The 27,933-nt window shown below is 35.4% G+C and overlaps 2 protein-coding genes across 5 annotated transcripts in view; both read right to left on the reverse strand.

Annotated features, from left to right (window-relative positions):
• Positions 1–124: 124 nt before the first annotated feature.
• LOC129923130 (uncharacterized) lies at positions 125–3,909 on the reverse strand. Its single transcript, XM_056012842.1, has 3 exons — positions 3,771–3,909; positions 932–1,075; positions 125–307 (listed from the first exon to the last, which is right to left on the reverse strand). The coding sequence occupies exons 1-3, from the start codon at positions 3,861–3,863 to the stop codon at positions 140–142; spliced, it is 405 nt and encodes a 134-aa protein (XP_055868817.1). The 5' UTR covers positions 3,864–3,909; the 3' UTR covers positions 125–139.
• Positions 3,910–7,419: 3,510 nt separating this feature from the next.
• Positions 7,420–27,933, reverse strand: part of LOC106056411 (chondroitin sulfate synthase sqv-5-like) — a 43,255-nt gene continuing 22,741 nt past the window's right edge. For all 4 annotated transcript variants that reach the window (XM_056012921.1, XM_013213139.2, XM_013213138.2 and 1 more), the window contains exons 5-16: positions 24,734–24,921; positions 22,589–22,753; positions 20,480–20,636; positions 19,048–19,109; positions 16,249–16,391; positions 15,497–15,682; positions 14,310–14,449; positions 12,965–13,120; positions 11,658–11,811; positions 10,480–10,605; positions 8,819–8,938; positions 7,420–8,620 (exon numbers count right to left, since the gene is read on the reverse strand). In XM_056012921.1, the coding sequence (XP_055868896.1) occupies positions 8,482–8,620; positions 8,819–8,938; positions 10,480–10,605; positions 11,658–11,811; positions 12,965–13,120; positions 14,310–14,449; positions 15,497–15,682; positions 16,249–16,391; positions 19,048–19,109; positions 20,480–20,636; positions 22,589–22,753; positions 24,734–24,921 (1,736 nt within the window). In that variant the 3' untranslated portion in view covers positions 7,420–8,481. The remainder of the gene's footprint in view (positions 8,621–8,818; positions 8,939–10,479; positions 10,606–11,657; positions 11,812–12,964; positions 13,121–14,309; positions 14,450–15,496; positions 15,683–16,248; positions 16,392–19,047; positions 19,110–20,479; positions 20,637–22,588; positions 22,754–24,733; positions 24,922–27,933) is intronic.

Genomic DNA, 27,933 nt, shown 5'->3' on the forward strand with positions numbered 1-27,933 from the left:
AAACTAATGTTATTAGAAACTATAATTACCACTTTTTTAAAATGTTAATTTCATTTGAAGTAAAAAAAAAAGTTTCAATTTATATTTTGGTGACAAGGAAGAAAAAATTTCATTTACATTGTGGATCCATTAAAGCAGTTTAGTTGTAAGACAGTAGAAGTTTTACCTCGCCTTTCTTGTCATCATTTTTAAATTTAATCTTGGTTACACTCTCTACAACTTTCTCCTTCTTTTTCATAACTATCTTATCAATTTTCTTAACATCAGTGCCACTGTGTTTTTCATCTGTTTTTGCAACATCTGATGTCTGAATATTGGTTTATTTTCACATTAGAAATAAAACATTGAATATAAACAAATAGAATCATTAGAATCTTAGCTGTGAAAAGGAGATTTTCTTTAGAGTTTATCATTCTATAAATAAAAAAGTTAAGTCCCCCTTTGAGACCTTGCAATCAATAGGGCAGATGATGTAAATGTCATCTATTTCTGCAGTCCATGGTTAACAAGGGTGTCATGTGGCCAGCACAATGACCAACCACCTTTACTTTATGACAAGTTTAAATAATGCTATGTAGTAATGAATTAAATTATGATATGTCATAATGCATTATTCATTTTACATATATTCACTGTCTGTTTATTTTGCAAATCCTTTAGCAGATAGATGTATCAGATAAATATCCAGAGGTCACTAAAAAAATTCACATAAAGTCAAAATACAACTTATCTATCAAAGTGTGACATGTAATTGAATATATATAAAGCATATAGTTAAACATCTTTATTACAAAACTATATATACTTAAACTATTTTAATATATCAAGAGTTTGAAACTGAAGCTTAATTGCAGTCCCTCACTTAAATTGAGATGCAATATGAGTGAGGTAAAATAAAGTTTTATTGTAACAAGCTCAACATATACGTTACCTTGTCTTTCTTGATTTTTTTTCTAGGTGTGTTTGATGATTCTGCCTTATCATCTTCTTGATCAAAAGATCTTTTCATTGTGTACAAGAGAGATGGTATTGTGGGGAAATTAGAGCTCTGATTGTACAACTTGACAAGACATACCTAATAAATAAAAAATACTTAGGATTAATCTTATGTATATATATAAACAAAAAAACACAAACATTTAACACACATCAAATCATGCAAACATAAAATGTCTAAAGTCAGTGTAGAAGTCACTATCCCAGTAACCTAATTTTGGTAGAATAAGTGTGTTCATATATTTTTTTTTTGTGTTCGTATTTATGCATAGTTTGAAAACATCAGAAATCTTAATGATTTCATGTGAGGGGCTATGCCTGGGCTGGGGATCTTAAAATTTAGTTAATCAAGTTAATGTTAATATAGAATTAAAATCTGAGTTTATTGATGCCTAAATATCGAGACTGTCTGAAATAAATTATGGTGTCCGGAATCAAATAATGTGGGTCAAATTTGTATTTTGTCAGAATTAAATGAAAACACACAGCCTCTTTGGCCTTAAACATAATAACAAATATACTATATAGCATAGGCCCAAATTTGAAAGTTTTACTTTGACAGCCCATTATTTTACAATCGTTCGATATAGAAAAGAAAATGAAGTACCAAAATCTTCTTTAGTTAAATAAAGGAGAATAAGGATGACTTATTGACTACTATAGTACTTATATTTGTACTCCTAACCTATAGACTATATTTTATATATAATAATAGGTGTCCGAATAGCATAAACTACTTTTAACTACTCTAGAATTACATCTACTTGAAATTGATCTAGATCTAGATCACTAGAGTAGATCATCTAGTAGATGATCTATAAATCTATTCTAGTGAGTCCAATCTAGTCTGAGTAGATCACATATATATATAGATTATAGAAAATTAATGATATATTATTATTTATTAGATCTATAGTATAGAGGGGGATTCGAGGCTCTTATAGTTTGAACACTCCATCGAATTCTCCTTTCTGAACGGGTCGCTTTTTTTTGTTTGTAATCAAATTGTTTTTATGTTTGGAGTTAAAAACGACATTTCGGAACTGCACATGTCCAATTTTAGATAAGTTCCGGTAATTTTGTTCCGTTTTTCCAAAGCAGATGGCAGTTATTTAGATTCTCGGTAACCATGTATGTAAAGCTGTTGTTTTAACCTACCCCGGCAATTCATACCCATATAAGGGATGAAGGCTATATTATGAGCCTGTTTGATCGTAGGCTGATGGGCATATCAAAATAAGCTTCCAAACATCTTTAGAAAGACATTCCAATCACATTTATACCGTTAGCTGTTAAATAAAATTTAAAAAGGGGGTGTCCAAACAAATAATAATGAATTCAGCTCATTCTCCTTTTTGAACACAGCAAAATTGTATTAAGAAATATTATTGGGATTAATAAATCTATGATTATTTAATGAATAAACATGACCTAGATCGAGATATCTAGAATATATAACTTATGAATGAAAGAAAAAGTGTGGGCTGCTAATTGAAGCCAGAGACCATGCCCACTGCATGTGATCACGCAAGATATTATAAGCTGGCGGTGAGGAGAGGTATACACTCAGCGTGTAGTGTCACTAACTATCCAACAGGCAGTGGAAGGAAGGGGGAGAGAGTCATGAAAATAATTATAAGCATCTATGGGAGGGAGGGGATGTTAAGGTTTCACAAAAGGAACATCCAAATATGAAAAGAAGAAGAGGGTCCTTGGATGGGAGTTAAAAGAAAGACAGAGAGAAAATACAAGTAGCCCTAGTAGAAAATATCATGTTTATTAAATTAAAATAAATAATTTATAGCTCTATAATCTATATAAATTTATTTCTGTCTGTTTCTACACATAGATTATATAGTTATATAGGTATTTAAATAAATAAACTATATAGTAATATATATACGATATATATATATATATATATATATATATATATATATATAGCCTATATATATATATATATAGCCTATATATATATATATATATTATATATATATATATATAGCCTATATATATATATATATATATATATATATATATATTATATATATATATATATATTATATATATATATATATATTATATATATATATTATATATATATATAGCCTATATATATATATATATATATATATATATATATATATATATATATATATATATATATATATATATATATATATATAAAGAGAGAGAGAGAGAGTAATACTCATATATATGAGGAAATAGAAATAGACTATAAATACATATTGCAAAAGTGAATCTACTTCTTTTACTACAATCTAAATAATTTTTAAGTAACACAGATATAGTTTATTAGCAATTACATAGTGGTGTTTAACACCGGTGCTCACTGACGTCACTGTTCAACTAAAGGAGAAAGCCCATAAACTGCGTTCAAAATAGGAGCATGAAGTGACCCAATTTATTTTAAAATAAAATCTTGACTATGAGTGGTAATTCAAAGAAACACAGCTATTTTTATAGTCCTTTAGTTGCAGAATAAGAATCTGCTTTCAGTTTTTTTTTGTAAGTTAAACCGTCACCAAATAAAAAAATAAAATAAAAATTTGACCTAGTTCCCGAATACGGTGTGCCTAATATAAGAATCTACTATTGATCTATATTTAATCTATATTCTAATTTCTAGTACAACTACTGAACTAGACTTTTCTAGTGTACTACCTACTTGCTACTAACTAGACCTAGCAGAGCAGAGAACATGATACCTAACATAGATGATAGGCCAGGCTTTCTAGTTTTTAAGCCCTTACCTTTTTTAAGTTTTCAACATTGATATTAAATAAGATTTTTTCGCTTTTTCCTAACAAATATAAACGACAAATTAAGTTACGTAACAAAATCATAGAGTTTTGTTTCGTCTCTTTTTTCTTTTTTTTTTAAATGTTTGCTTTATATTGGTTAGTGGCACAGTTATATATCTATCTCTTTGCACAGACCTATATATAATAACTTTATGACTATAATAGACCCATGTCTGTGTCATGGCTTACGGTCCAATTTATAATGGTCCAATAAATTCTAGTCTACTCGATGGCGTAGCAACCATGGCGCGAAGCGGTTCAAGAACCCGGTCCCGCGACCTTTAAAGGCCCACTCCCTGCCACCTAGCAACCATGACGCTAAGGGGATCATTGCGCTCGGACCCATGACTCATGACCGATTGGGGCTACTTGAGCCCTTGGGGATGACATTAAAGTGGAAACAAAATTGCACTCTAGTTAATTAAAGCTTTTTTTTTTTTTAAAGAAACGTTCTTCACGTTATGCCCAAACTTTATATTAACTTAAAAACGTTAACCAGTTTGTGTTTTCAGATAATGTGTGTAACAGAGACTCGGGCTGCTTTGGTGTAAAGAACTTCTATTTCATTAGGTTTTTTTGTAATAATATGGTTAGCCCCAATCGTAATGTGGTGACGTTTTGTTCTTTTCCCTGTGTGCTATAATAACATCATTGATAGTATTACAGGAATCGAAGGGGTTGGGATGGGAAGGTGAGAAAGTTTGTTTAAGGAAATAGTAGGTCGATATGAATAGTCCTGATAGTACGAACACAAATTTCGACACTGTTGCTAGTTACGCAACTTTTCAAAGATTATTCCGTTTCCCTTTTTGTTTGCCTTTCTTAATTTTTCAAGTAACATAAATCGAGATCTAGATTTGACATTACATATTAAGCTAGCTAAGAAACAAACATCATATTCTGTTTCATAAGGAATCGTTGAAGATGTTACATTTTGTGCGCTATCATTATGAAAGGCTAAATCGATTTTTGGCTTTTAACAAAGATCTACAAGATAGTTAGAGATATGATCGAATTTATAATGAAATAGTGTCTCTCACTGATTAGGCCTAATGCTTAGTAATTGGTTCATAGTTCTGAGAAAATTAATTTTAATGGCTCCCTGGCTATGTCCATGAGTTTGGATAAAAGGTTAGCTAGCAAAATAGAATATATGAGGGAAGATTGATCCAAGTAAGGTTCTTCGTGTTTATACTAAGTCTAAATTCCCAAAAAAACTTCCGTTTCTATATAAAAAATATAGTTCTTAATGTTTGTTTTCAGCTACACCCCGATTGAACTGCAGTTTCGATCTTCCCGGACCATATTTCGAGAATAGGGAGTAGTTTACTGAATTATGACGAGGGATGCAAACAATCCTTTAGACTATCTCATGGTTAAACGGGGCTCACATAACGTTTTTAGTGCTGGGATATTAAAGAGGCACTGCTACACATCCAGGCTATCCAACCCAGACACCGACTTTTTCGTGGACCACTTATATAGATAGGCCAAACCCTGGACTTGACCGCACAATATCCAGAAGCTTTGGAGTTATACTGGCTGTATGTAACATTGAAGATGTGGTCAAAAAGACTTCTCTTTGCTGGCAAGCCTTTTCTTTAAAGAGACAATGTTCAATGAAAAAAACTTTGCTTGAGCCTCTGTTTTAAATAAATATAATACCGGTATTCTGATAGAGATAATGATGTTTTTGAATCTCATAAAGGTGGAATGTCTCGGATATTGGGGATCTCTTATAATGCTTGATGAATAGAGAAATTCACTCAAGTGCTTAGCTGATAGATGGGCAAGACTTGTAGATAAAGACAAAGTTAAATTGAATTTAAAAAAAAACAACAGAAAAGAAATAAAGTTTGCTAATAAATTTATTCGTCTAAAAAAAAAAGTGAACATTTGTTTAAATTGAACATCAATACAGAGAAGTAGCACCAAAAGCATATTAACATAAACATGGATAACTCATTCACTCAGTGAGCAAAGGATTCTATATAAAGTTTAATCAAATTAATATGTGAAAACTATTGGTTCACTTTACATTTTAACATTTATTACTACACTGTTTCAGAAACTTGTTTAAGGTTGCTATTATGTATACACACTAACTATGCTCTTAATTTAAAAAATATATTTAGGCCTATAAACGCCAGGGATGTTGAGATATCAGAGAGGATAAATTATACATATCTTTTGCTTAAATTGTTAAGCTTTAATTAACAGATACAGAGTTATTTGTTATGACTTGATTCAATCAAAATGTAAACTAGACTGCATAGTGTGATCTGTCATGGATAACCGTATCTTATGGAGTGTGTGTGTGTGTAGGTGATAATGAAGAAAGGGAGCACTGATTGTAAGTCTTGTAGAACGATACAAGATAAGCGGCTCTGTCATAAGCTATGTTATGAACGAGAGACGACTCCAGGATGCCAGAGTGTAAAGACGTGTTTTCATCACGAGTTAGATTTGTTTAATTATTAGTTTATTTCAAATGATCACAAGTTCTATATTTCAAAATAGTATACGCCTACATCGGTTTAATTGTTTATTAGCAATCTGGTGCTTAAAGTCCACGACCGTCGTCAACACTGTAATACAGGAAATCGTTTATATTTTTTTTTAATAGTGCTTTGATAAAAGAAAATGTGTTAATTTCTTTATTTCAAACTATATGTTTACGAAATTTAAATGCCAGTACTACCATTTGTATATCTTTTTTTTACTCAGCTTATTATTTTTTCTCTGCACTTAGAGGACGCTGGACTAAGGATTTAGTGTTCCTATATTTTTTTGGTTATTTTATCAACTGTTTTGTTTCCTTAGGAATAGTATGCATTGAAAGACTACCTGGTCAAAAAAGCAGAAAGCTGCTAAAGCTGACTTCTAGTTTGTCACTGGCCATAAAGATTTAGCCCCTAAACACTCACACGCACACTTACATATATTACCCGAACTAAGCTTTTTAAAAGGTATTTTAAATGTTAAAAAAAAAATACGGATACTGAAAGGGTAGGACAGGGTAAACAGTACATATTTAGTGAGGTTCTCAATGCAGACTATTGCAGACTAATACATTATGTATAGCTATGCCACTCGACCCTTTACAGTGGAATTGACACTTTATAAGAGGAAATGACATTGCTTATGGCAGTTTGGCACTTTATAGTGGAATTGACACTTTAGGAACATTTTTTATAGTGGTTTGACACTTTATAGTGGAATTGACACTTTATGGAGAAATCGACATTTTTATAATGGTTTGACTCATAATGGTAGAATTGACACTATTGAAGAAATGCCATTTTTATGGTGGTTTGACTCTTTATGATGGAATTAACACTTAATGGAGGAATCGATGTTTTCATAAGCTATAAAATGGAATTATTTGATCACAATTATGCTCTTGAAGTTCACATGTGTTAAATGTACCAGAAATCCTGACTAACGCTCGTACTTATTGCGATTGTATCACATCTGTGAGGTAATTCAAACATTGTAAGTAAGTTCCCATTGGGAACACAGTAGAATAGTCCCTAAAAAGGTGACAGCATAAATTATGGAAACTTAGGGTGCAAATAAATTTAAAAAAAAAAAACAACATGGCAATGATATGTTTATAACGAACAGACAGTTTCTGTTTTAAAAGTGTAACAAAAATACAGTCAATTTGGCAGGAAGATCTTTTGTAATTTTCTGAAATGTATAAGCAGTAGGCAACTTGGCTGGCTTGACCATGCACACCGAAGGTCACAGGGTCGACCTCTGCAAGGTCTATTGTATGGAGATGTAATAGACCACAGGAGACACACTGCATGTCACAGGGTCGACTTCTGCAAGGTCTATTGTATGGAGGTGTAATAGACCACAGGAGACACACCGAAGGTCACAGGGTCGACCTCTGCAAGGTCTATTGTATGGAGATGTAATAGACCACAGGAGACACACTGCATGTCACAGGGTCGACCTCTGCAAGGTCTATTGTATGGAGGTGTAATAGACCACAGGAGACACACTGCATGTGGTCCACTCCTACGTCACGTGAAGCTCTTCAAGTGTGACAACAACAGATTATAAAACATACAGGATGGACCACATGTAGAGAAATCATAATTGAAGGTTCCTGGATTGTAGATGGTGAACACAATAAAGTAAGAAAAGGGCAGACAACGGCCAGCGTATGGTGATTACAAACGCTTTACTTGTAACCGTGAATGTGTATCAAAGAATGGCCTCTTTAGTTACACGAGAAGCTGCAAAGATGCTACAGTGTAGCAGTTCTTGATTTCTTTTTTAACATTTAGTACTGCCTTCATAAAACATTTGAGGTAAACCTTTTCAAGTGTAAATTGTTCTTCAATGTACATTTATTAAAGTAAATTTCCGTAACACCGTATCATAGTATTAACAGTCATTAACTTGGTCACACGCATTTACACGCTGTAATACAAATAATTTGTTTAATAGCCATGGAATATTCATATCCATTATGAACTCTTCCATGTCCTCATGTTAAACAACATCCAGCGCAGAGTCGGTATAATTTATGTATTATTGCATGACTTTGCTTCTGTCATTTAATCCGACTCCCATTTGTCAAGCAGTAGATTTGGTTCAGTCTCTGTATAACTGCACCAACTGGTGGGGAAAAAGGCATGTTTAGTTACACTCCTTTCCCTTTTGAGACGTCATACAACATCCGGTAAAGATTCTGTACAGATCCCAACATGGCGCTACCACTGTCAATGCACTGCTTGAGCTGGTTCTCCGGGAGAGACATGTTGCATTCTCGTGGGTGGTACCTGCAAACGTTGATTGTTTATTCCAAACATTAATTTTAGGACATTTAATTATTTCCACTACACTAGATATCACTTCTTTACACCTATTATCATGTCTTATATAGGCCTAGTCTACCTTATGTAGATCTCTGTCTATATATGCTAATAAATATTCGAATACTATCTAATAAATGCAGTAGCGCTGGCCTGGGCCTGTACCTGTGTATCATGGAGGGATCAGATCCTCTCATCACATTCAGTCCCAAAGAAATACACTTTTCATAGAAATCCACATCTTCAAGTCCCCAGCCCACGATGTCTGTCTTGAAGCCACCAGCGCTATAAATAATTCAGAAGAAGAGCGACAAAAACATAAAAATACTTAAAATAAGAACAAGCTTATATTAAGTGTCATTGTATCAATTAGTTTGGATCTGTCTTATAATTATATGTATTAGTGACCTAGACATAATAAATCTGTGCGCATAGAAATATTTTTATCAATTGTTTTTCTATAGTATTTAGCGCGTATCACTTGTTTGGACCAGTTGTGAAAGGAAAGGGGGGGGGGGGGGGAAGGGAAGGGGCATCTTGGTGAATGTTTACGTGATCGTTTTTTAAATGCATAAAAAATGTTCACTTAGGGCTCGAGTCCTCAAGGGGACTAATTCAACTTATACCACACCATCTGTCAAGTATGATTTCTTTCCCTTGTTTGAGATACCAAACAAAATAATTAACTACCAACAATAATTAATTAATTAATTGATTTTTTTATTGATTCTTTTGTTGTCAGGTAAAATAAATAAGTGTGCCAAATTTCAGCTTGATCCTAGACTGGGCGTGGGAGAAATAACGTGTACAAACTTTTGACCATACAGACAGACAGAGTGGGTTGATAATAAGCTTTGGAAAATACACACATACACTAAAAAAATACTTTGACGACTTTTTTGTTCAATATAACTTTCTTCATTTTAAATTATTCCCTATATCCACATTTAATGTTTAGATATCCGTCTTCTTATTGATTAACAGGTGTTAGATAGATATACATTATATTTGAAAACAACATTGAAGTAAAGTTTTGCTGTGTTTAACCTGTTTCATTTGAACCCCACGATGACCTACTGTTACGAGCAGATGAGACTCTGAATTATACACCAACATACTCATATATAGTAGATTATGAAAACTTATGAAAACAGTACCAGGAAAAAGAAGAGGAGGCAGATAGAGAAAACGATGAAAAGACAACATAAAAGAATGGACGGGCTTGTCGTTGAGAGAAATTCTATCCAAGGCAAAAGACAGAGAGGAATATAGAAAGAAGATCGACAGATCTTGTGTGGTGTCCCAACAGTTCAATTGACGAAGGTGAAAGTTTTGAAATGGGTTTGAAAAATACAAAGGGAAATAATGCTTTATAATTATTTTTTGAAACTAAAACAACAGTCTCCTCCCTTCCATTACGCAATCAATAGTTATTACTATTATTATTATTTTATAATTAAATAAATATATATAAGTTAAACAGTAAGTTGGACAGTATGGCGGGTGGTGAAGTGAATGCCTCAATGTTGAGGCCCACTGATGTCTTGGGACTTTATTCCAAAGTTTCGAAAGCTCTCGAGTTCTCCAAGCTCTCATTAGTAGGGTCTACCTGACATGTATTTTGGGGTCAGTATTGACGTGGTTCAGGACATATGGGAATGCCGTTGGTCACAGAACAATGTGGATCTAACATGAACACATCATCATTTAGATCTAAAATTAACTCTTAAATAATTTTTTGTTGTTGCTTGGACAGAATAGCTAGATCTACTGAAAGACAAAATAGCAAGATCTAGATTTAGGCCTACTGCAGAAGTTTGACTCACCGGACCAGATCCGATTTGTACACAGAGCCAATGCCGTAACTGAAACTCCGCCATAATCCAACTTCATCACGTCTGCTATTCAGCAGGGAATCACAATCTTTTTGTTTATAGCAAATTGAGTCTGGGCTGAATGAAATATTAAAAAAACAAACATTGTATGAATTATAGACCAGACCACGGTAGAGCTACGTCCGAATAAAAGAAACATCCATAATAAATAAAACTATTACCAGCGGCTTTCAATGGAAATACACTTATGACAGAAATATACATTAGCTTCTTACTAAAGTTAAAGTATTCAAAATAATCTCAAGGAAAATGTTCACAAAATGACCTTGCTTGTTTAATTTTTTTATATATTAATTCTTTCAATAAGAACTTGGATTTTTAATTTCGGGATCTTTGGGCGTCGCTAAGTCCACCCAGCTCTACCTGACATTAGTTTGGGAAAAGTAAAGGCGGTTGGTCGTTGTGCTGGCTACATGACACCCTCGTTAACCGTGGGCCACAGAAACAGATGACCTTTACATCATCTTCCCTATAGACTGGCTATAGACAACAAGGTCTGAAAAAGGAAAGTTTTTTTTTTCAATAAGAAAGAAAAAGAATTGAAAGTAGTATGTAGAAATGGGGAGGGGGCGATGTGGTATAATGGAACATTAAAAAATGTAGAAAAATTAAAAAGATTAAGTTTGGAAGAGATTTTGAAATAAATACACACAATTGACTGCCAATGACGCTAATATTGAAAGAACGATGTTGCCAACTAATAAATAAAAACTACCTTGTGCATTATAAGCTAAGAAGTTAGATTGTGCAATGCTAAAAAAAAAAAAGAATGCACAAGAATTATGTGCTTTTTTTTTCATAGCTTATCACTACTTCCGTATTTTGTACACCGGATGCACCAAAGACTTCATTTATCAAAATCTCTCATGAAGCTCTTACCAATCAAAATAATGGACTTTTAGATTATTGCACTAATTATGCATATAGCTTCTCCCACTGTAGAAGCACTGCCACTTCTCTGGCATCTAACAATTTATGAAATAATTAAGTTTGTAGTTATCTTAGTTAGGATTGACCACTCCATGCCCATTCAGGGAATACTATTAAACACCTTTAAAAAATTCGGTATACTCTAAGCTTGGTCCTAATTAAAAAAAAACTTGATTTACTTAAAATGCACAAAGTAGATTGGGAAGAATGTACTGCGGCCTTGAACTGTGTACTTTGACACCCGATGTAAGAAGTACGAGGAATACTCCATATCTACATCCATGAACAGCAACAGAGACGTGTAAGGGAGATCACTCAGGGCTGTCATTAAACCTGAAATAGAAAGTGAGCATGATAGTTAATTGGACCTGGGAATGTTTTAGTAGGACTCACTACGTCAGACTAATGCATTGAACTTCTCGTGCGAAATTTTTTTTTCTCAACGAAACGATTTTTTTTCCACTCAATGTAAATGTGCATTGCAAAATCTAATCTCGCAAACTTTCATATAATATGGAATGGTGCAAGTTGCTCCACAAGAGGCGGGCTTAGAAGTACGCAGGACTAATGCGAATGTCATATGAGGCGCCTAAGCTTAACCCAAAATAAGATAAATAAGGTAATTGGTGTAGCTAGATATTAAGTCTTGTTTTAGTTAGCGCTGTTTCCAAAGAAATCCAGCACTGCGTATTTCAGACGGTACGGTAGTTAGAATGACGGTAGTATGACGAGATGATGGGGCAGGGACGGCCTTAGGCATAGGCAAACTAGGCAGCCACCTAAGGCTCCCGATTGGTAGGGGCCTCGAACAGGAGTCAAAAAATTTTTTTAGAGAAGAAATAGCGAAGCTTATGCCCAATGTTATTGTGTGAGTACACTAGGTTTTAATTAAATGGAGTAATTTGTTTTCTGCTGTTAATTTTTTATTTGTCTATTATTATTATTTATTATAGCTTTTATATAGCATGCTCAGAGCGCTTTTGGTCCAATCTCTAACTGTGGACCAGTTGGGGGGGGGGGGGGGAAGGGGGTATCGAGGAGTTGGTTTTCCATGCTGCCTTTAGGCAGCTCAGTAAACACAACTCTGCCCGAGTCGGGTGTCGAACCTCGAGCCCCTTTCTAGGTAGCCAAGCCAAGTTCAAGCGCACTTAGCTTCTCGACCATGCTTCCTTCATTAATCAAGGGCCACACACTTTGCTTAGGGCCTCCAGTTATCTAGGATGGCCCTGGGTGGTGAGAAAAAAAATCTTTCCGGTCCCCTCATGACCGGGATTAAGGGCGGTTGCCCTTGTCCCCCTCCCCCCCCCCCCCCATTTAAGACTGCATCTACGGTCCTACCTAAGGTAAGTATAGTTAATCAGAACAAAACGTAAAAGTGTATATGTGTCTGTAAAGACTAGACTTATGATGTTTACATTTTTAGACTATATAAATTCAAGGCAAAAAAGATTCATTGCACTTTTCTCAAACTCAACTCAATTCTGACCTTTGCCCCTGTTAAATGGCTCGTCCAAGTACGTCATGCGAATGTCAAGGCTGGGGATCTTGCTCATCATGGTGGAGGTCATAGCAGACAACAGTTTATGCTCTCCCCTGTCGTCTGTGAAAACGACCACCCTCAACTCGACTTTGCCTCTGTAACCTGTAACAGTCGTAGACAACGTGTTCATTTGATTGAGTTTTGAGTTTAGGCACATCGGCACAATTTAGGCCATGTCGTGCCCTTAATCCTTTAAGGATCACTCTCACTTTATATAACAAGTGCTTAATTCTATACAGTTAAATCATTAAAAACAAGGTCTATTCACAGTTAAAATAGTAAAGGTAGTAAAAATCTTGTGTAAATATTATAAAATCAAAGTTCTGTGGTTAAAAAAAAAGGTTACAAGGACAGTTTGTGTGGAAACACAAACTCAAAATCGGCCCCCGAAGTGGTCCACCCCAGACAGGATTCAATGTTTTCAAAAAGAACGAATGAAAGTATATCGAGACAAATGAGAGATAAGAATCTAGAAAGAAGGTTGACAGATCTTGTGTAGTGCCCCAACGGTCCAGCAGATCAAAGAATAGGTGCAAGTGAATGCAAAGTTAGATGTGAACCTGGCCTAGTTCCCCTTTCAAACCTTGTGGTCTATAGGGCAGATGATGATTCATCTGTTTTTGTGGCATACGGTTAATGAGGGTGTCATGTGGCCAGCACAACGACCAACCGCATTTACTTTTCCCCAACTAATGTCAGGTACCCATTAGAGCTGGGTGGACTCAGAGGCGCCCAAGGATTCCGAAGTTGAAAATCCCAGTCTTCAGGAGGATTCGAACCCGGGACCCCCTGTTCGGAAGCCAAGCGCTTTACCACCCAGCCTCTCCTGGCCTAACTGAAGTCTTATAATTGTTGTAATTGTTAAGGTCGTTTTAAATTAGGTCTAACATATAATGCATACTAATTAGCTCTTTCGCTTTCAAAAAAAATAAAAAAGTAGAAGTAGCCGTTTCATCAGAACTTTGAATGGTCTAAAATATTGTGATGTCGGATTTTCACTATCTTTTCTAGTTTACGAGATCTCAAAGGGACGGACAGACATTTCACATTAAAATTTCGGGGGCCGCTAATAAAAACTTCAGCTAAAAATTTGTTGCCAATTAAAAATGTATTCTTAGAAAGATAACGAAACAAAATGCGTAATATTTTCTCTTGGAAAGATTAATAGGAAAAAAAAAAGGAAGTTTACACTTTTAAAAACAAGGAATCGAAAGAAACATTAAAGGTGGGATGAAATCAAAGATTGCTGATAACGAAGAGAAAAAAAAGATTGATTCTACTTTGGGCCTACCTACAATGGCCCGAGCATGCATTTCTAAAAACCTTTTGTAGATGGCGGATCTTTGGTAGAGAGGCATGAGCATGTGTATCGTTTTTCCTTGACCTTGACTTCCTTGACCTTCATTTTCCTCATCCAAGTGATCTGCTTCCCTGTTAAAAAGAAAATTAAAATGTCTGCTTTGTATATGGTTCTGTAGTTTTATAAACTCAAGTTATGTGTCTATTAAGTCAAGATATCATGTATTGACAAAGGTAATTGAATATTTTAGCATAAGAGCAGTGTAGTAGGAATTATGTTACTCATTTTTTCTGAAGTTTTATTTTGTTTAGGTGCCACTAATGGAGTTTTTCAACGAGAAATTTTGAGCCTCTCCAGTCCTCACACAAACGGACTTGGATAATGATTGTTGTGACTCTTCCGCCGTGTCAAGTACAAACAATGAAATAAAACAGGAGGTAACCTTCAAACACCGGCGAAATGCCAAAACAATCAGGATATGTAGTCGACGCTCATGTTGGTCAACAAATATGTTCAATGATCAAGAAGGGAATCGCCCGATGTCAACTAGGTCCGTAAACTACTTCTTATTCTTGCTGTGATAGGAAAAGCGTCTTGTCTCTATCAAATCCTAGAGCTTTCTTACTTTTTAACAAACTTTACCTCATCGTCACTAAGTAAAACTTTTCCCCTATTCCCGAAACAAATAACTAAATCCTAATCATGTCATAACAGATAAGAAGGAGGATGATGATGATAACATTATGAACGTGTATCTGCTTGTTTCTGTTCCCGTGCAATGCATGGGTAGGTGGATGGTTTGTAGTAGGCTGTATAGATTTGAATGAAACCACAAAGTGGTGGTAGTTCACGTGAATAAATACTGGTGTGAATAATACGTAGAAGAGAACAAGCGAGAGACCTGTGACAGAAGTCACAGAATGATGTGTCGATTTAATGAGTTTAAAAATATTTTTGGACTAGTGTTTCTACATTCTTCTATACTGAACCTGAACGCTTTGTTTTTATTTATCAAATTTATATTCAGTTTGTTTAAAAGGAAGTTTAAGGTTATTTCATGTTCTACATTTAGTATAATAGGCTACATCTACTGCGCTTAAATGTACGAGATGTACTGAGCTACAACCCAACGACCTAGAATCAACAATTATCTATCGAGAACATTTGCTGACACTTACCGGAAATCAACGAAGCCTGGAAGAAATGGCTTCCTGAGGTAAACTGGCTGGACATATTTCTTCTTCTGGTACCACTTCTTCAGAAATAGCATGACCTCTACCCCCCGGTCAGTAGTTAGTCTATGGTAGGTCTCATTGACAAATTGAAGCTTTAGCTTGGCATTCTCTGGATATGACTTCAGATGCCTGGAGGTCAATAAATAATCAAGGATGCTCAAAGTAACTACAAGAAAAAATGTGACTATTACTAAAACAGTACATTGTAATGGAAGTTAACTCAGTAGTAGCCTCAGATTCATTGCAGACAATCCAATATATCACATCACAAGATTTTAAAGGAAAACCTCAAACCAAGGTATAGAACATAATCACACATTTAACTTGAGTCTTTATAGTCCTTTTGCCTATTACTATTACCTAAAATTAATAATAACAATATGTCTATTCTTAACTCACAACTTTATTTTGTCCATATTATGTAGCCTTTCAATAAATTCACCAAATATACATATGTTGCAGAATATTTCTAACAAATCGAAAACTTTAACATAGATTTGCTGTTGTTTTTTTTTTTTTTTTTTCTGTTTCTACTTTTAACTTTTAATATTGATACTAGAAACAAAAGTCTGAGTCGTCAAAATAACAATAAAGGGAAATAAAGTAGGGGTCTAGTCCTCTCGGGATACTTGCAATGCATGAGGCCAAATAATAATGACCCATTAATCTAGGCCTTGGATTACTAGTCATTTTACCCGGTCATTTCCAGGTGTAATTCAGTTCTTCGTTTAAACTCAATCGGGAATTCCAGCTTTCCCGTCTCAAAGGTCGTGCTAAACATTCTCTTGTAGCGAATGTATTCCCAAGACTTATCGTGACCTTGATAGATGGACTTGACCTGTGAACAGAAAGAGCGCAGTGTAAAGACTCAAGATAAAGACATATCTCTGAATCTGATAATGTCAATAGGCTAACTATGGTGTTTTGCGACCCAACTTTCATTGACAGGTCTTCGCTAATAAGTAAGTCAACAGAACTAAAAAAAAATTCCTCTAATAGACTTAAGGACACAAGTAAACTACTAGCGCTTCCAGAACTTTTGAGGGGGTGCGGCGATTTTATTCAAACCCTAACCTTAACAATGAGTTAACCCTAAACCTATGTATAAATGCATATACACAGCATATATATATCCTATAAATGTTAATATAGAGTTGTAAAAACAAACATTTTTTAATGTCTGCAAATCTACAAATTTAGCAGTTTTATTATGTTAATAATACATCGCCCCAAATGCTTTCCGTCAGTGGTACATACATACAAACACTATGTGTTTTTTTTAAAACTAAGGCTAAATGATTTTTTTTTTTTTTTTTGCACTTTTTACTACTGCTGAACTTTTTCTAAGCTCTTGTGTTTCTAGCACAAAATAAGGTAACTAAAAAGGAAGTATTAGACTCATAATTCATTTGAAAACCATTGGATATATCTGTTATGGAATGTGTGCGATGTGATTCAAAAACATTGTTTACTTTATAATGAAAAGGCCAACTAGAAACCGACAGTGTATCTCCTATGTTAACGTAAAAAAAAAATGTCTGACCGTTGGGAAGACATAGCTCTAGACCTCACCAGATGGAGAGAGACAGTGACCAAGAAAGCTACGGACAGTGAAAGTAATATGGGTCTCAGCTCAGGAAGAAAAACGTACTATGCGAAAAATGGCCAGCTCCTCTACCACCGAAGCAAAAGCCACATTAACCTGCGTTATTTGTGGACGGGAGTGTCTCTCCAAAATAGGGCTCCACAGCCAGATGAGGACGTGTGCGAGATGATCCATAGTCGTCCTACGACTGAAGGAGGCCAACAATCTCTTGTTACAATGTTAACGTAACCTATTTTATGGTTTTCTTCAGCAGGTGGTAAAACAAAAGACAGACTGCCAGTTTATTGTACTACTGCCAGACCAGACTTGGCTCAAGAACTAGGTTTTGTTGGCGCCAAGATTCCCTGCTGTTATGGAAAGGGGCGAAGGTCTCCAAAAAGAATATTGAGTACTTCCGAAAGGGGAGAGGACAAATTTGTCCCGACTTCCCCATGAGTTTAGACTTGTATATGTCCCTTAGTGTTGTCTATGTTACAAGTCTGGCCTGAACATTAGAACCTTACGGGCTGAAATGGATAGAAACAAGCACACTCTATATCACCCAAAAATGTATAGGTTATTTCCCTTTTTCGATATTTAAAAAAAGAAAGAAAGAAAACATTAATATATATATATACATATTAATTGACTAACTGGTTAATTTTTTTAAAGCAAAGTTTCAACTTGATCCGTGAATAGGTGTGGGAGAAATAACGTATTCAAACCTTTTACCAGAAAGACAGACAGACAGAGTGAGTTAATATTTCGCAAAAAAAAAAAAAAATACCATTGCCAGTAATGAATATCACATCGTTGGGTACAATCAATGATAAATAAATACAAGGTTACAAAGACAGTTTGTGTGGAAACACAAACTCAAAATCGGCCCCCGAAGTGGTCCACCCAGGCAGGTAAAAAGGCAGGTTTCAATATTTTCAGAAAAGACATCAGAATGAAATTCTATCAAAGACAAATGACAGAGAAGAAAGGAGACAGAAGGTTGACAGATCCTGTGTGGTGCCCCAGCGGCCCAGCAGACCAAAGGATAGGTGAAAGTGAATGTGAAGTTAGATGTGAACCTGGCCTAACTGATGTCTTATAATAAATATCTAATTGATCTAATTGTTTTGTAAGGGTCAATCTCTTATTCAAATCCTCAAGAAAAAAACATTTCCGTAAAAAAAATAATTTTTCTTTGGTTGAATGTTCTACGGCTGTGATACAGTGGTGCAGTTCACGCGATAATATGTAAAACTACTTATTAATTGTTGTTTTAGATTCTGTCTAACTTATATGCATACTAAATAGATTTTTTCTCTTTAAAAAAAATAGTTAACATTTTTTTATGTAAATGTAGTAGTTAGTATGACAGAACTTACTTAACTTTGCAATACAAATGAAAAAAAAATTTTTTAACAAAAAATATAAAACCATTTGCATAAAATGGGTTAAACATATGGTACATAGCTATCTCCCCTACTAAAGAGCTCCTGTGTTTGTTACAATTAATAGTGAATAGTTGTAAAAGTGGTGTATTTTTATGAAAAATCTTCTTGCATAGATAATATTTAAATTAGATGGTTCATTTTCGGAAAAGAAAAAAGTAGCCGTTGCATCATAACTTTGAATGATCTAAAATATCATGATGTCCGATTTTCATTTTCTCTTCTAGTTTCTGAGATCTAAACGGGACGGACGGACGGACAGACAGGCCACACAAAACTAATAGCGTCTTTTCCCCTTTCGGAGGCCGCCAAAAATATATAGATCTAGTAACCAACACAAAATGTATTTCTGTCGGGAGTTTTAAATAATTATAACCAATTCCTATATTCACTGGGAGAAAAAAACTAGATTAAAATGGTAGACTTATAAGCTATAAAAAAATATATATAAAAGGCGATATTACCTTAGGTAAAAGCCGAATGTTTTCTAAGTTTATAATTTCCTCTCCTCGTCTTTCCACTGCATCTAAACATTGACATTTAGATTTTGGATTGACATTTAGATTTTGATCTAATTTAAAACATTTTTAAACTAAAAATGTATTATTTGAAACATTAGAAAAAATATTTATTAAAAAATTTTAATCTATGGCTTTTTTCCCATGTGGCCTTCAACAAAATTTCAGACGTCATTGCAAATTAGCGATTTAAAAAAAGATTAATCGTCTTAATCTTAATTGACTTCACAGTTCTGTTCTTCCTATTGATTCTTATTGAAAATGTTCAAACATGGAGACGAATCCATAAATAGAAAACGTTTTGGTGTATCCGGTGTACAGAATAGCGGAGCGTGTTCTAAAGCAAAGTGAAAAGATCATTCCTGTGCACTTTTTAGCCCTGCAGAATCAAAGTTGTTAGCTCTAGCTATAGTAGCTTTTGTTTAGTTGGCAACAGTGAAGTCCTTGACCTGGTTTAGCTTCTCGTGAAAATCTCCAACATTGACATTGTTTAAAGTTTTTGTACTGAATCCACGGTATAAATTTATAACTCTTAATCGAATAGATCTATATAATGTAGAAATTTCCAATCCATGTCATTTATTGTCTCCATTAAAGGTGAGTAGAGAATTTCGAAAAAAAAACACTTATACCCCCCCCCCCAACATACACACACATTCAAGGCCGTATTTAGACTGATAAGGTTCTAAGTTCTTTGAAATATGAGGCACTTTATAAATCCAACCCACACACAACATAAGGCAAATTTTCTTTTTCGACATGATTGAAAATATTCCTTGAACCTTATTAGAAAGTGGGGGCCCTAAGCTATATCTTGTGTTGCCTGTAGGTCACAATGCACATAGTACATAATTCTAGTAGTGACTATATTATTTTCTATCAAATTAAAAAAATAAATTATGTAAACTAAATTAATCTAATTAATCTTTCGCAATTAAAAAAAATTAATTAAACTTTTCAGCTCCTGTAAAAAAAAAATACAAGCGAAACATAAAAACAAAATTACTTTAAAAAACTAAAGCTTATATAGGGGGAAGCATTTCACATGTACAACTATATCTCTCAATAATGTATAATTTATTTCCCTTATATAGAAAATAAATTGACTAATTAGTTAACTTTTTAATTGATTCGTATTTGATTTTGAATTGATTGTGAAACGTTTCAACTCGACCCGAAAATAGATGTGAGAGAAATAATGTGTACAATTATCTAAGGGGATATTAACAGACAGAAAGAGTGAGTCATAATAAGCTCTGTAAAAATACCACCTAACTCTGAACTCAGTTGTCACACTAGTCATAGTGTCTTAAATTAAATGTTTTCAAACTAGTAACTCTATTTATTAGTCCTCGGCATCGGCATCTGCATTACTTACTCGTAAAAAATTTGTCATAGGTCGATACTTCATTGACCGCACCTCTGGAGGAGCTCACTAGGGCATCTTTCTTTTCTGGTTGACCTTTCGCCCCAAATATATATTTGTCTGCTGGTTCTATTTCTGCTAACAGCGTTGTTTTTTTCTCATACAGTTTCTAAAGGACATAAAGAAAAAAGAGAAACATTTATTTTAAGCTTATTTCAAAACATAGAAGAAAAGATTTCCTGGAAACGTAGGCTACTCTAGTGTATGTTTCTATGGCACTTTAACACACACACACACACAACACACACACACACACACACACACACACACACACACACACAGATGGGTGTTTACGTGTCTTAGTGCGTTTTTTTTAAAAATAGGAAATAGAAAATGCAATGATAAGATAATGAAGGAAACCAAAAAACTCCTAGGCATTGTTAGAAAGTGGACGTTGGAAGAATCAAGAGAAGTGCAAACAGACTGCAGACAGAACTGAAACCAAAGGCTAATGGACTCACTTGCCGAATGCATAAATTTGTTTGTAACAGAAATATACTAAATGTCTTGGATCTATAATGTCTACGTAATTCAAAGAAGACTCGAAGATGTGGGCTGGGAAATGAACGTGATTGCAAGAAGATTTAAAGATAAAGTCTAAAAGCAGGTGAGAAAGTAAGAGAGAGAAATAGAGAGAGATTAAAAGATAGAGAGAGAGAGAAAAAAAGAGATAAAAAGAGAAAGAGAGAGAGGAACAGAGATAGAGAGAGAAAGAAATAAAAAGAGAGAAAAAGAGAGTGTAGAAAGAGAGAGAGAGAAAAAAGAGAGAGAGAAAGAGCGAGAGAAAAAAGTGAGAGAGAGCGCGAAAAAATGAAAGAGAGAGAAAGAGAGAAAGAAAAAGAAAAAAAGAGAGCAGGAAAGAGAAAGAAAGAAAAAATGAAAGAGAGAGAGAGCGAAAGAGAGAGAGCAATAGAAAGAGAAAAAGAGAGAAAGAGACAGAGAGCAAGAAAGCAAGAGAGAAAGAAAGAAAGAAAGCAGCAGAAAGAAAGAGAGAAAATGAAAGCGAGAGAGACAGAGAGAAAGAGAGAGAGAGGGGAAGAGAGAAAAGGAAAGAGAGAAAGAGCAAAGAGACAGAGAAAAAGAGTGAAAGAGAGAAAGAAAGAGAATATGATAGCAGGACACAGAGAAAAAGAGAGAAACAGAAAGAAAGACAGAAAGAGAAAGAGGGAAAAAGAGAAAAAAAAGAAGAGAAAGAGAGAGCATAAGAGAGAGAAAGTAATAATGGCAGAGAGAGAGAGAGAGAGAGACATAAATAGAAAAAGATAAAGAGATATTGAAAAAAACTACTGATTACAAGAGAGACTCAAAGATATAGACATAAATGTCATTTCAATGAAAATCAACGTGACAGCGATTCCAAGAACTGTTCTAACCTAGTCAAATGAAACGTTTTTAGTTTTCTCATTTGTCATTGGGTTAAATGAAGATGACTTGAAACTGAAATAAAATGTAAACTTAAACAAAGTTATGAGTAAAGTTCAACAAGACACAAACTGGAATAAGAAAGGTGAAAGTTGCAAATGACGCAATGTGCGTTCCTTGTATTTCTTTCTTGATACAAACGTTATTAGGTTTTATTCTGACTCGGTAAATTATGGCTGAAGTATTTATATTTTAATTTAGCTAACCCTAATCCTTCACCTTCACCTATCCCTTAGTCTGCTGGACCATTGGGGCACCATACAAGATCTGTTGACCTTCTTTCTCCATTCCTCTTTGTCTTTTGCCTTGGATAGACTCTCTTTCAATGACATCCCCCTCCTACGTATCACGTACAAAGACCCACATCCCAAACGAAGAGATTAGAAGCAGGATTAATATCGTGATTGGATCCCACGATGACCTGCTAACTACTGTCAAAAACTAAGACTCTATGGCCATATCACAAGGTCTTCAGGGCTTGCAAAGACCTTCCTTCAGGTCACAGTACCAGGAAAAAGAAAGACAGAAAGCGACAGGAAGATAACCCAAATCCTAACCTAAAAAAAAATAATAATATTCCTAATGTAATCCCTCAAAACAATATCTAAAACTAATCCTAAACACTATTCGTAACCTTACCTGCAAAGTGATGTTATTAAAGAAATTATCCATCCTAAATACATAGGCAGCTTCTTTGAGTGGGTGTAAAGTTAACGCGTTCATTTCAGCTTTCCCGAGTTTCTTTTTGAATGAACTGTTGGGCTCATCCAGTTCTTGGTAGTTTTGATAGAACAAATCCTTCATCTGAAATACCAAAGTAGAACAATTCTTGTCTTTTCATTTCTGTTGGAGATTTTCATCTATGACGCAGAACTATAAATAGCTATCTTTTTGGTGTATCCGGCGCACAGAATGTAGTGTTAATTATCTCTAGTGGAACATCTATTTAATAGAGATCTAGTCGAACATCTATTTGATACAAATCTAGTGGGACATCTAAAGTTCCCTTTTCAGACCTTGTGGTCTATAGGGCAGATGATTTAAAGGTCATCTGATTCTGTGGCCTACAGTTAACGAGGGTGTCATGTGGCCAGCACAACCACCAACCACCTTTACTTTTCCCTAACTAATGTCAGGTACCCATTAGAGCTGGGTGGACTCAGAGGTGCCCAAAGATCCCGAAATTAAAAAATCCCAGTCTTCACCAGGATTCGAACCCAGGACCCCCGGTTCAGAAACCAAGCGCTTTACAGCTCAGCCACCGCGGCTCCCAAGGTTCCGCAAGGTTGTCATTGCCGGAAGTGGTAATGGATGTAAGCACTCACTACTATAAAATGCTTCCTAATGGCATGCGTCTCAAATAGCCTCTGACAATCAGTCCAACTCCTCGCCTTCACGTGTTGCTCAGATATTGAGTCCGGCGCAACTGTTCTCACTATCGGGAGAAGGGGCAAAGGTGGGGAGCTCGTTAACCATGGCTGGGTACCCACCTAGGAGAAGGAAAACTCTGAATTCAAACCTCTGTTGCCTTGCAGCTATACCCAATCATGGGAAAGGCTTCGGGAGTCAACCCTGAGGAAAAATCAGGAGCTGGCGACCCTAAGGGAGTTTGCAGCACCCAGTGATACACCCTGGCAGAATCTGCGAAACCGGTGACCCCAAACTATATCGGCAGTGCCATTCCTTTGGATACATCAGCTGCGTGGAGAGGGGGGGACTGGTGTCTAGGCAACATCGTTTCGACCACAGCTAATGCCCAGGCATTCATCTTATCATTAGATGATCCATAGTCACTTCGAGACTGGAGGAGGTTATAGTAATAGTAGTAGAAGTGGGACATCTATTTGACAAAGATCTAGTGGAACATCTATTTGATAAAGATATAGTGGAACATCTATTTAATATAGATCTAGTGGAACATCTATTTGATAAAGATCTAGTGGAAGATCTATTTGATAAAGATCTAGTGGAAGATCTATTTGATAAAGATCTAGTGGAACATCTATTTGATAAAGATCTAGTTGAACATCTATTTAATAAAGATCTAGTGGAACATCTATTTGATAAAGATCTAGTGGAACATCTATTTGATAGAGATCTAGTGGAACATCTATTCGATAGAGATCTTGTGGAACATCTATTTGATAAAGATCTAGTGGAACATCTATTTGATAAAGATCTAGTGGAACATCTATTTAATATAGATCTAGTGGAACATCTATTTGATAAATATCTAGTGGAACATCTATTTAATATAGATCTAGTGGAACATCTATTTGATAGAGATCTAGTGGAATATCTATTTGATAGAGATCTAGTGGAACATCTATTTGATAAAGATCTAGTGGAACATCTATTTAATATAGATCTAGTGGAACATCTATTTGAGAAAAGTGTTGAGATCTTCCTTCTGTAGTTCTCTTGTATAATCAAAAAGGATGTACACATGAAAACAAAATTGAAGAAAGTAGCCTACAATAGGCCAATCTATGAACAATATTAGAGTTTCATCTCTTACAGTTAAATTAGCACTTACAATTTAAAAGATTGTTTAAGCGGTGTATAAATCTTCTTTGATAGGCTTTATATATATATATATATATATATATATATATATATATATATATATATATATTTATCAATACTTTCGTAGCAATACTTCAATTAGTTTATCAACACTTTTGTATACAGTATCAATACTTCAATTAGTCTATCAATACTTTCGTATACAGTATCAATACTTCAATTAGTTTATCAATACTTCCGAGTTGTTGACCGACTCACCTGAAAGGCCAGAGTGCACTGTACCCCTGTGTTGATGGTGATACACCTACCCAGCTCTGTGTCCTCGTGACCGGTCACTGTAACCTTCAGACACTCTTGAAGACCAGGGGCTACGCCTGTCACAACTTTCCGGCTCATGATGACGCCAGGCCCGCCCATGCAGAAGGAGCCTGCGAGGCCAAGCTTACCTAAGGAATAAAAACACAGTTGCCCCTTTTAATAGCTGGTGTGGGTGTGAGCGGGCTTAAACAGATTTCACTTTTATTGAACTATTAATGAGCTCTATATTTTCTTGATATTTTAAAATTGCACATATGGGAGGGGGGAGAACGGTGTAACTAGAAGTTATAGACTTTGTAACGATTTAATTTTTTTTAATGCTACCATAAACAAGCGGCGAAGTCGAAGGTTGCAAAAAGATCTCAAAGAAACTCAGACCTTATGCTAATCGAACAGAATTATACCCAACCTACTCGTGAAGGGCTACCTGGTCGTCTCCGTGGTCCCGGGTTCGAACCCTACCGCCGGCACTTCCTGACCATTTGTGGGAGGTTTGGGCTAGGATGTAATGATCTTGAATTCTGAAGGAAATTCCGAAACATGTAAGAACGTCGTACTACACGTGGACCTCAAAGCCATCTCCGTGAACACAGACAATAAGATTGAACTCATATTTGATTGCAATGGAGATTTGGGATAGTCGAGAAAGTTGAGCCGAGACCAATTGTTGTAGACCAGGATCACGTCACAGATCACGTCACAGATCACGTCACATATCAAAGTTGAGGCCTTCTTTAACGGGTGGTCTCAGTTGAGCTGAGGCTCTTGAAACTCGAGTTCAGCAAAAGCTCCCTTCCCTTCCTCCGACCTGGCTGAAGAGGTCCAAGCAGATGTCTATATATCACATCTCTATTGCCAGTGATTCGAAAACCCAATAGAGATAGAGACGAGGCCGAAGACCGAGTACACCGGAGACTTCCGTCTTCTTCCTTCATTTTACTAAACTAACCGTGCGCGCTCGTCATTAATGAATCGGCCTTTTGATGGAGCATGATTGAGCTCTCTTTCAATCCCCGATATGTGCTACGTACCCCAACGGGAGTCTTATATTGCTATACTATTGGCCTAATTGTTTTCTTCTACGACCGCTTCTAGCCACTGTGAGGCTGGGTAGCACAGCCAGGGTTACAATTGAGAAGCTTAAGTGCTGGTGTCTCAATGTAAATTTAGGGTTAAGCTTTGCAAAAAAAGTCAAACCATTTTAAGCATCCTACTCGCTAGAATTTCTTAGGCCATTGATATGACTATTTTAAACTTTTATTTATGAAAAACGACTTTCGTAATCTTGTACATCTTTGTTGATTTCTGTTAATAAAATACACGCATGAGACCACATGGACATCTACTTCCAAAAACAAAACAAAAAATGGGCGAAAAGATTACAAACGGTTTTATCTGAGTTGGCATGGCAAAATACGCAGCTGGGTCTCTTAGTGTACCGTGATTGTACCGTGATAGTTAAAAGGCTGGATCAATTCAATTTTTGACTGCTGGTTAGAAAAAATCGTAAAACAGAGTTACACACATTTATTTTCTCGGGTTTTCTTAACATTCGCATCGCAGCAATTTAATTAGTCTCTCACTCCATCTGTCTGTCAGCTGGTACAGATTTTGAATGTGAATCTGTAATGTCTCCCACTTCCCGCTCTAGTACAGATTTTGAATTTGAATATGTAATGTCTCCCACTTCCCGCTCTGGGATTAAGTTAAAAATTTGCACGATTATTCATTGTCCATATAAGAACACATGAATCGAAAAATAAAAAATAGCCATTTTATCAATTAATTAGTGGTAACTAATGTATTTATTTGTTTTTGTGATATACGAAAAGGGACAAAAATCATACAGTTTTTAGAGATATGGCTGTAAATGTGTGGGTCTTACCCTTATCCAAACTTTTTAAATTGTTTTTTTTTTTTTGCTTGTTTTTAACACTATGACCTGACCTGGGCGTGTACAATCGAGACTAATCATTATAGAAGGCCTCAGCACTGACCTGCAACGTCGCAGACCTTTAACATGGCAACGAGCTATTGGTCTCCACTGCCCACAGGTTGCCACTCTGCAAGTCAGTGTTCAGGCCTTCTATGACTATTGGTCTCGTTACAACCGATCCAGGTGTACAAAAGTGACATTGAGAAGAACTGAAGCATGACACAGTCACGTGACACCACTATCTACCTATTCGAGTCTTCAGAAACACGGCGGTGAGAAGAATAACTGGATTCAACTAGACAGTCCAATTAAAAGAAAAATAAAACAGGTTACTGATAACAAAAGTGAAAAAAAAAAGGATTTCCTTTTTATTCAATAGAATGCTAAAGTGACATTTGAAAAGTTGTTTGTTTTTTTAAAGAGAATTCCTCGTATAACACTTTTATCCGGGTGCTTAAACTGGGAACTAAAGAAAACTCTATTTCTCATACAAGTGAAATATATTCATTTTGACAGTATACTGTGACTATCTCCTGGTCGGCATTAATTTTTTTTTTGGTGGAGTGGGGTGAAAGAGAGAAAGAGAGAGAGAGAGAGAGGGAGAAAAAGAGAGAGAGAGAGAGAGAAAGAGAGGGAGAGAGAGAAAGAGAGAGAGAGAGAGAGAGAGAGAAAGAGAGGGAGAGAGAGAGAGAGAGAGAAAGAGAGAGAACGTGTCAAAAACAAAAAAAAAATTTAATAGAAAATGTGAAAGTCTGTCAATCATGGCCCAAACTTTATTTAGTCCTATGTATAATTTAGTCCCATGTCTAATTTAGCCCTATGTGTAATTTGGGCATGTATGTTATTTAGGCCTACATGTAATTTAATCCTTTATGTAATATATGCCTATGCGTATGCTTATATATATATATAATTAGGGCCTGTATGTAATTTAGGCTTAAATGTAATTTAGGCCTATATATAATTTATGCCTATATGTAATTAGGGCCTGTATGTAATATAGGCCTATGTGTAATTTACGCTCATATGTAATTTAGGTCTATATGTAATTTAGGCTTCTATGTAATTTACGTCTATATGTAATTGGAGCAACTATAATAGTCTATATAATGTATGCCTATATGCAGCGCTTTTTTGTAAAAAAAAAAATAGGTGCCGGTACTCAGTGATTAGGTGCCGGTACTCAGTGATTAGGTGCCGGTAC

This window comes from Biomphalaria glabrata, chromosome 15 (assembly GCF_947242115.1).
Source record: "Biomphalaria glabrata chromosome 15, xgBioGlab47.1, whole genome shotgun sequence".
Lineage (NCBI taxonomy): Eukaryota > Metazoa > Mollusca > Gastropoda > Planorbidae > Biomphalaria > Biomphalaria glabrata.

What these genes read in the sequence shown, in the direction of transcription:
- LOC129923130 (XM_056012842.1), bottom strand. Translation starts at nt 3,863, where the DNA reads ATGATTTTGTTACGTAACTTAATTTGTCGTTTATATTTGTTAGGAAAA. An exon ending in ATGTTGAAAACTTAAAAAAG is followed by an intron (nt 1,076 to 3,770) that starts GTAAGGGCTTAA and finishes TTTATTTATTAG; the next exon opens with GTATGTCTTGTCAAGTTGTA. An exon ending in AAAAAATCAAGAAAGACAAG is followed by an intron (nt 308 to 931) that starts GTAACGTATATG and finishes ACCAATATTCAG; the next exon opens with ACATCAGATGTTGCAAAAAC.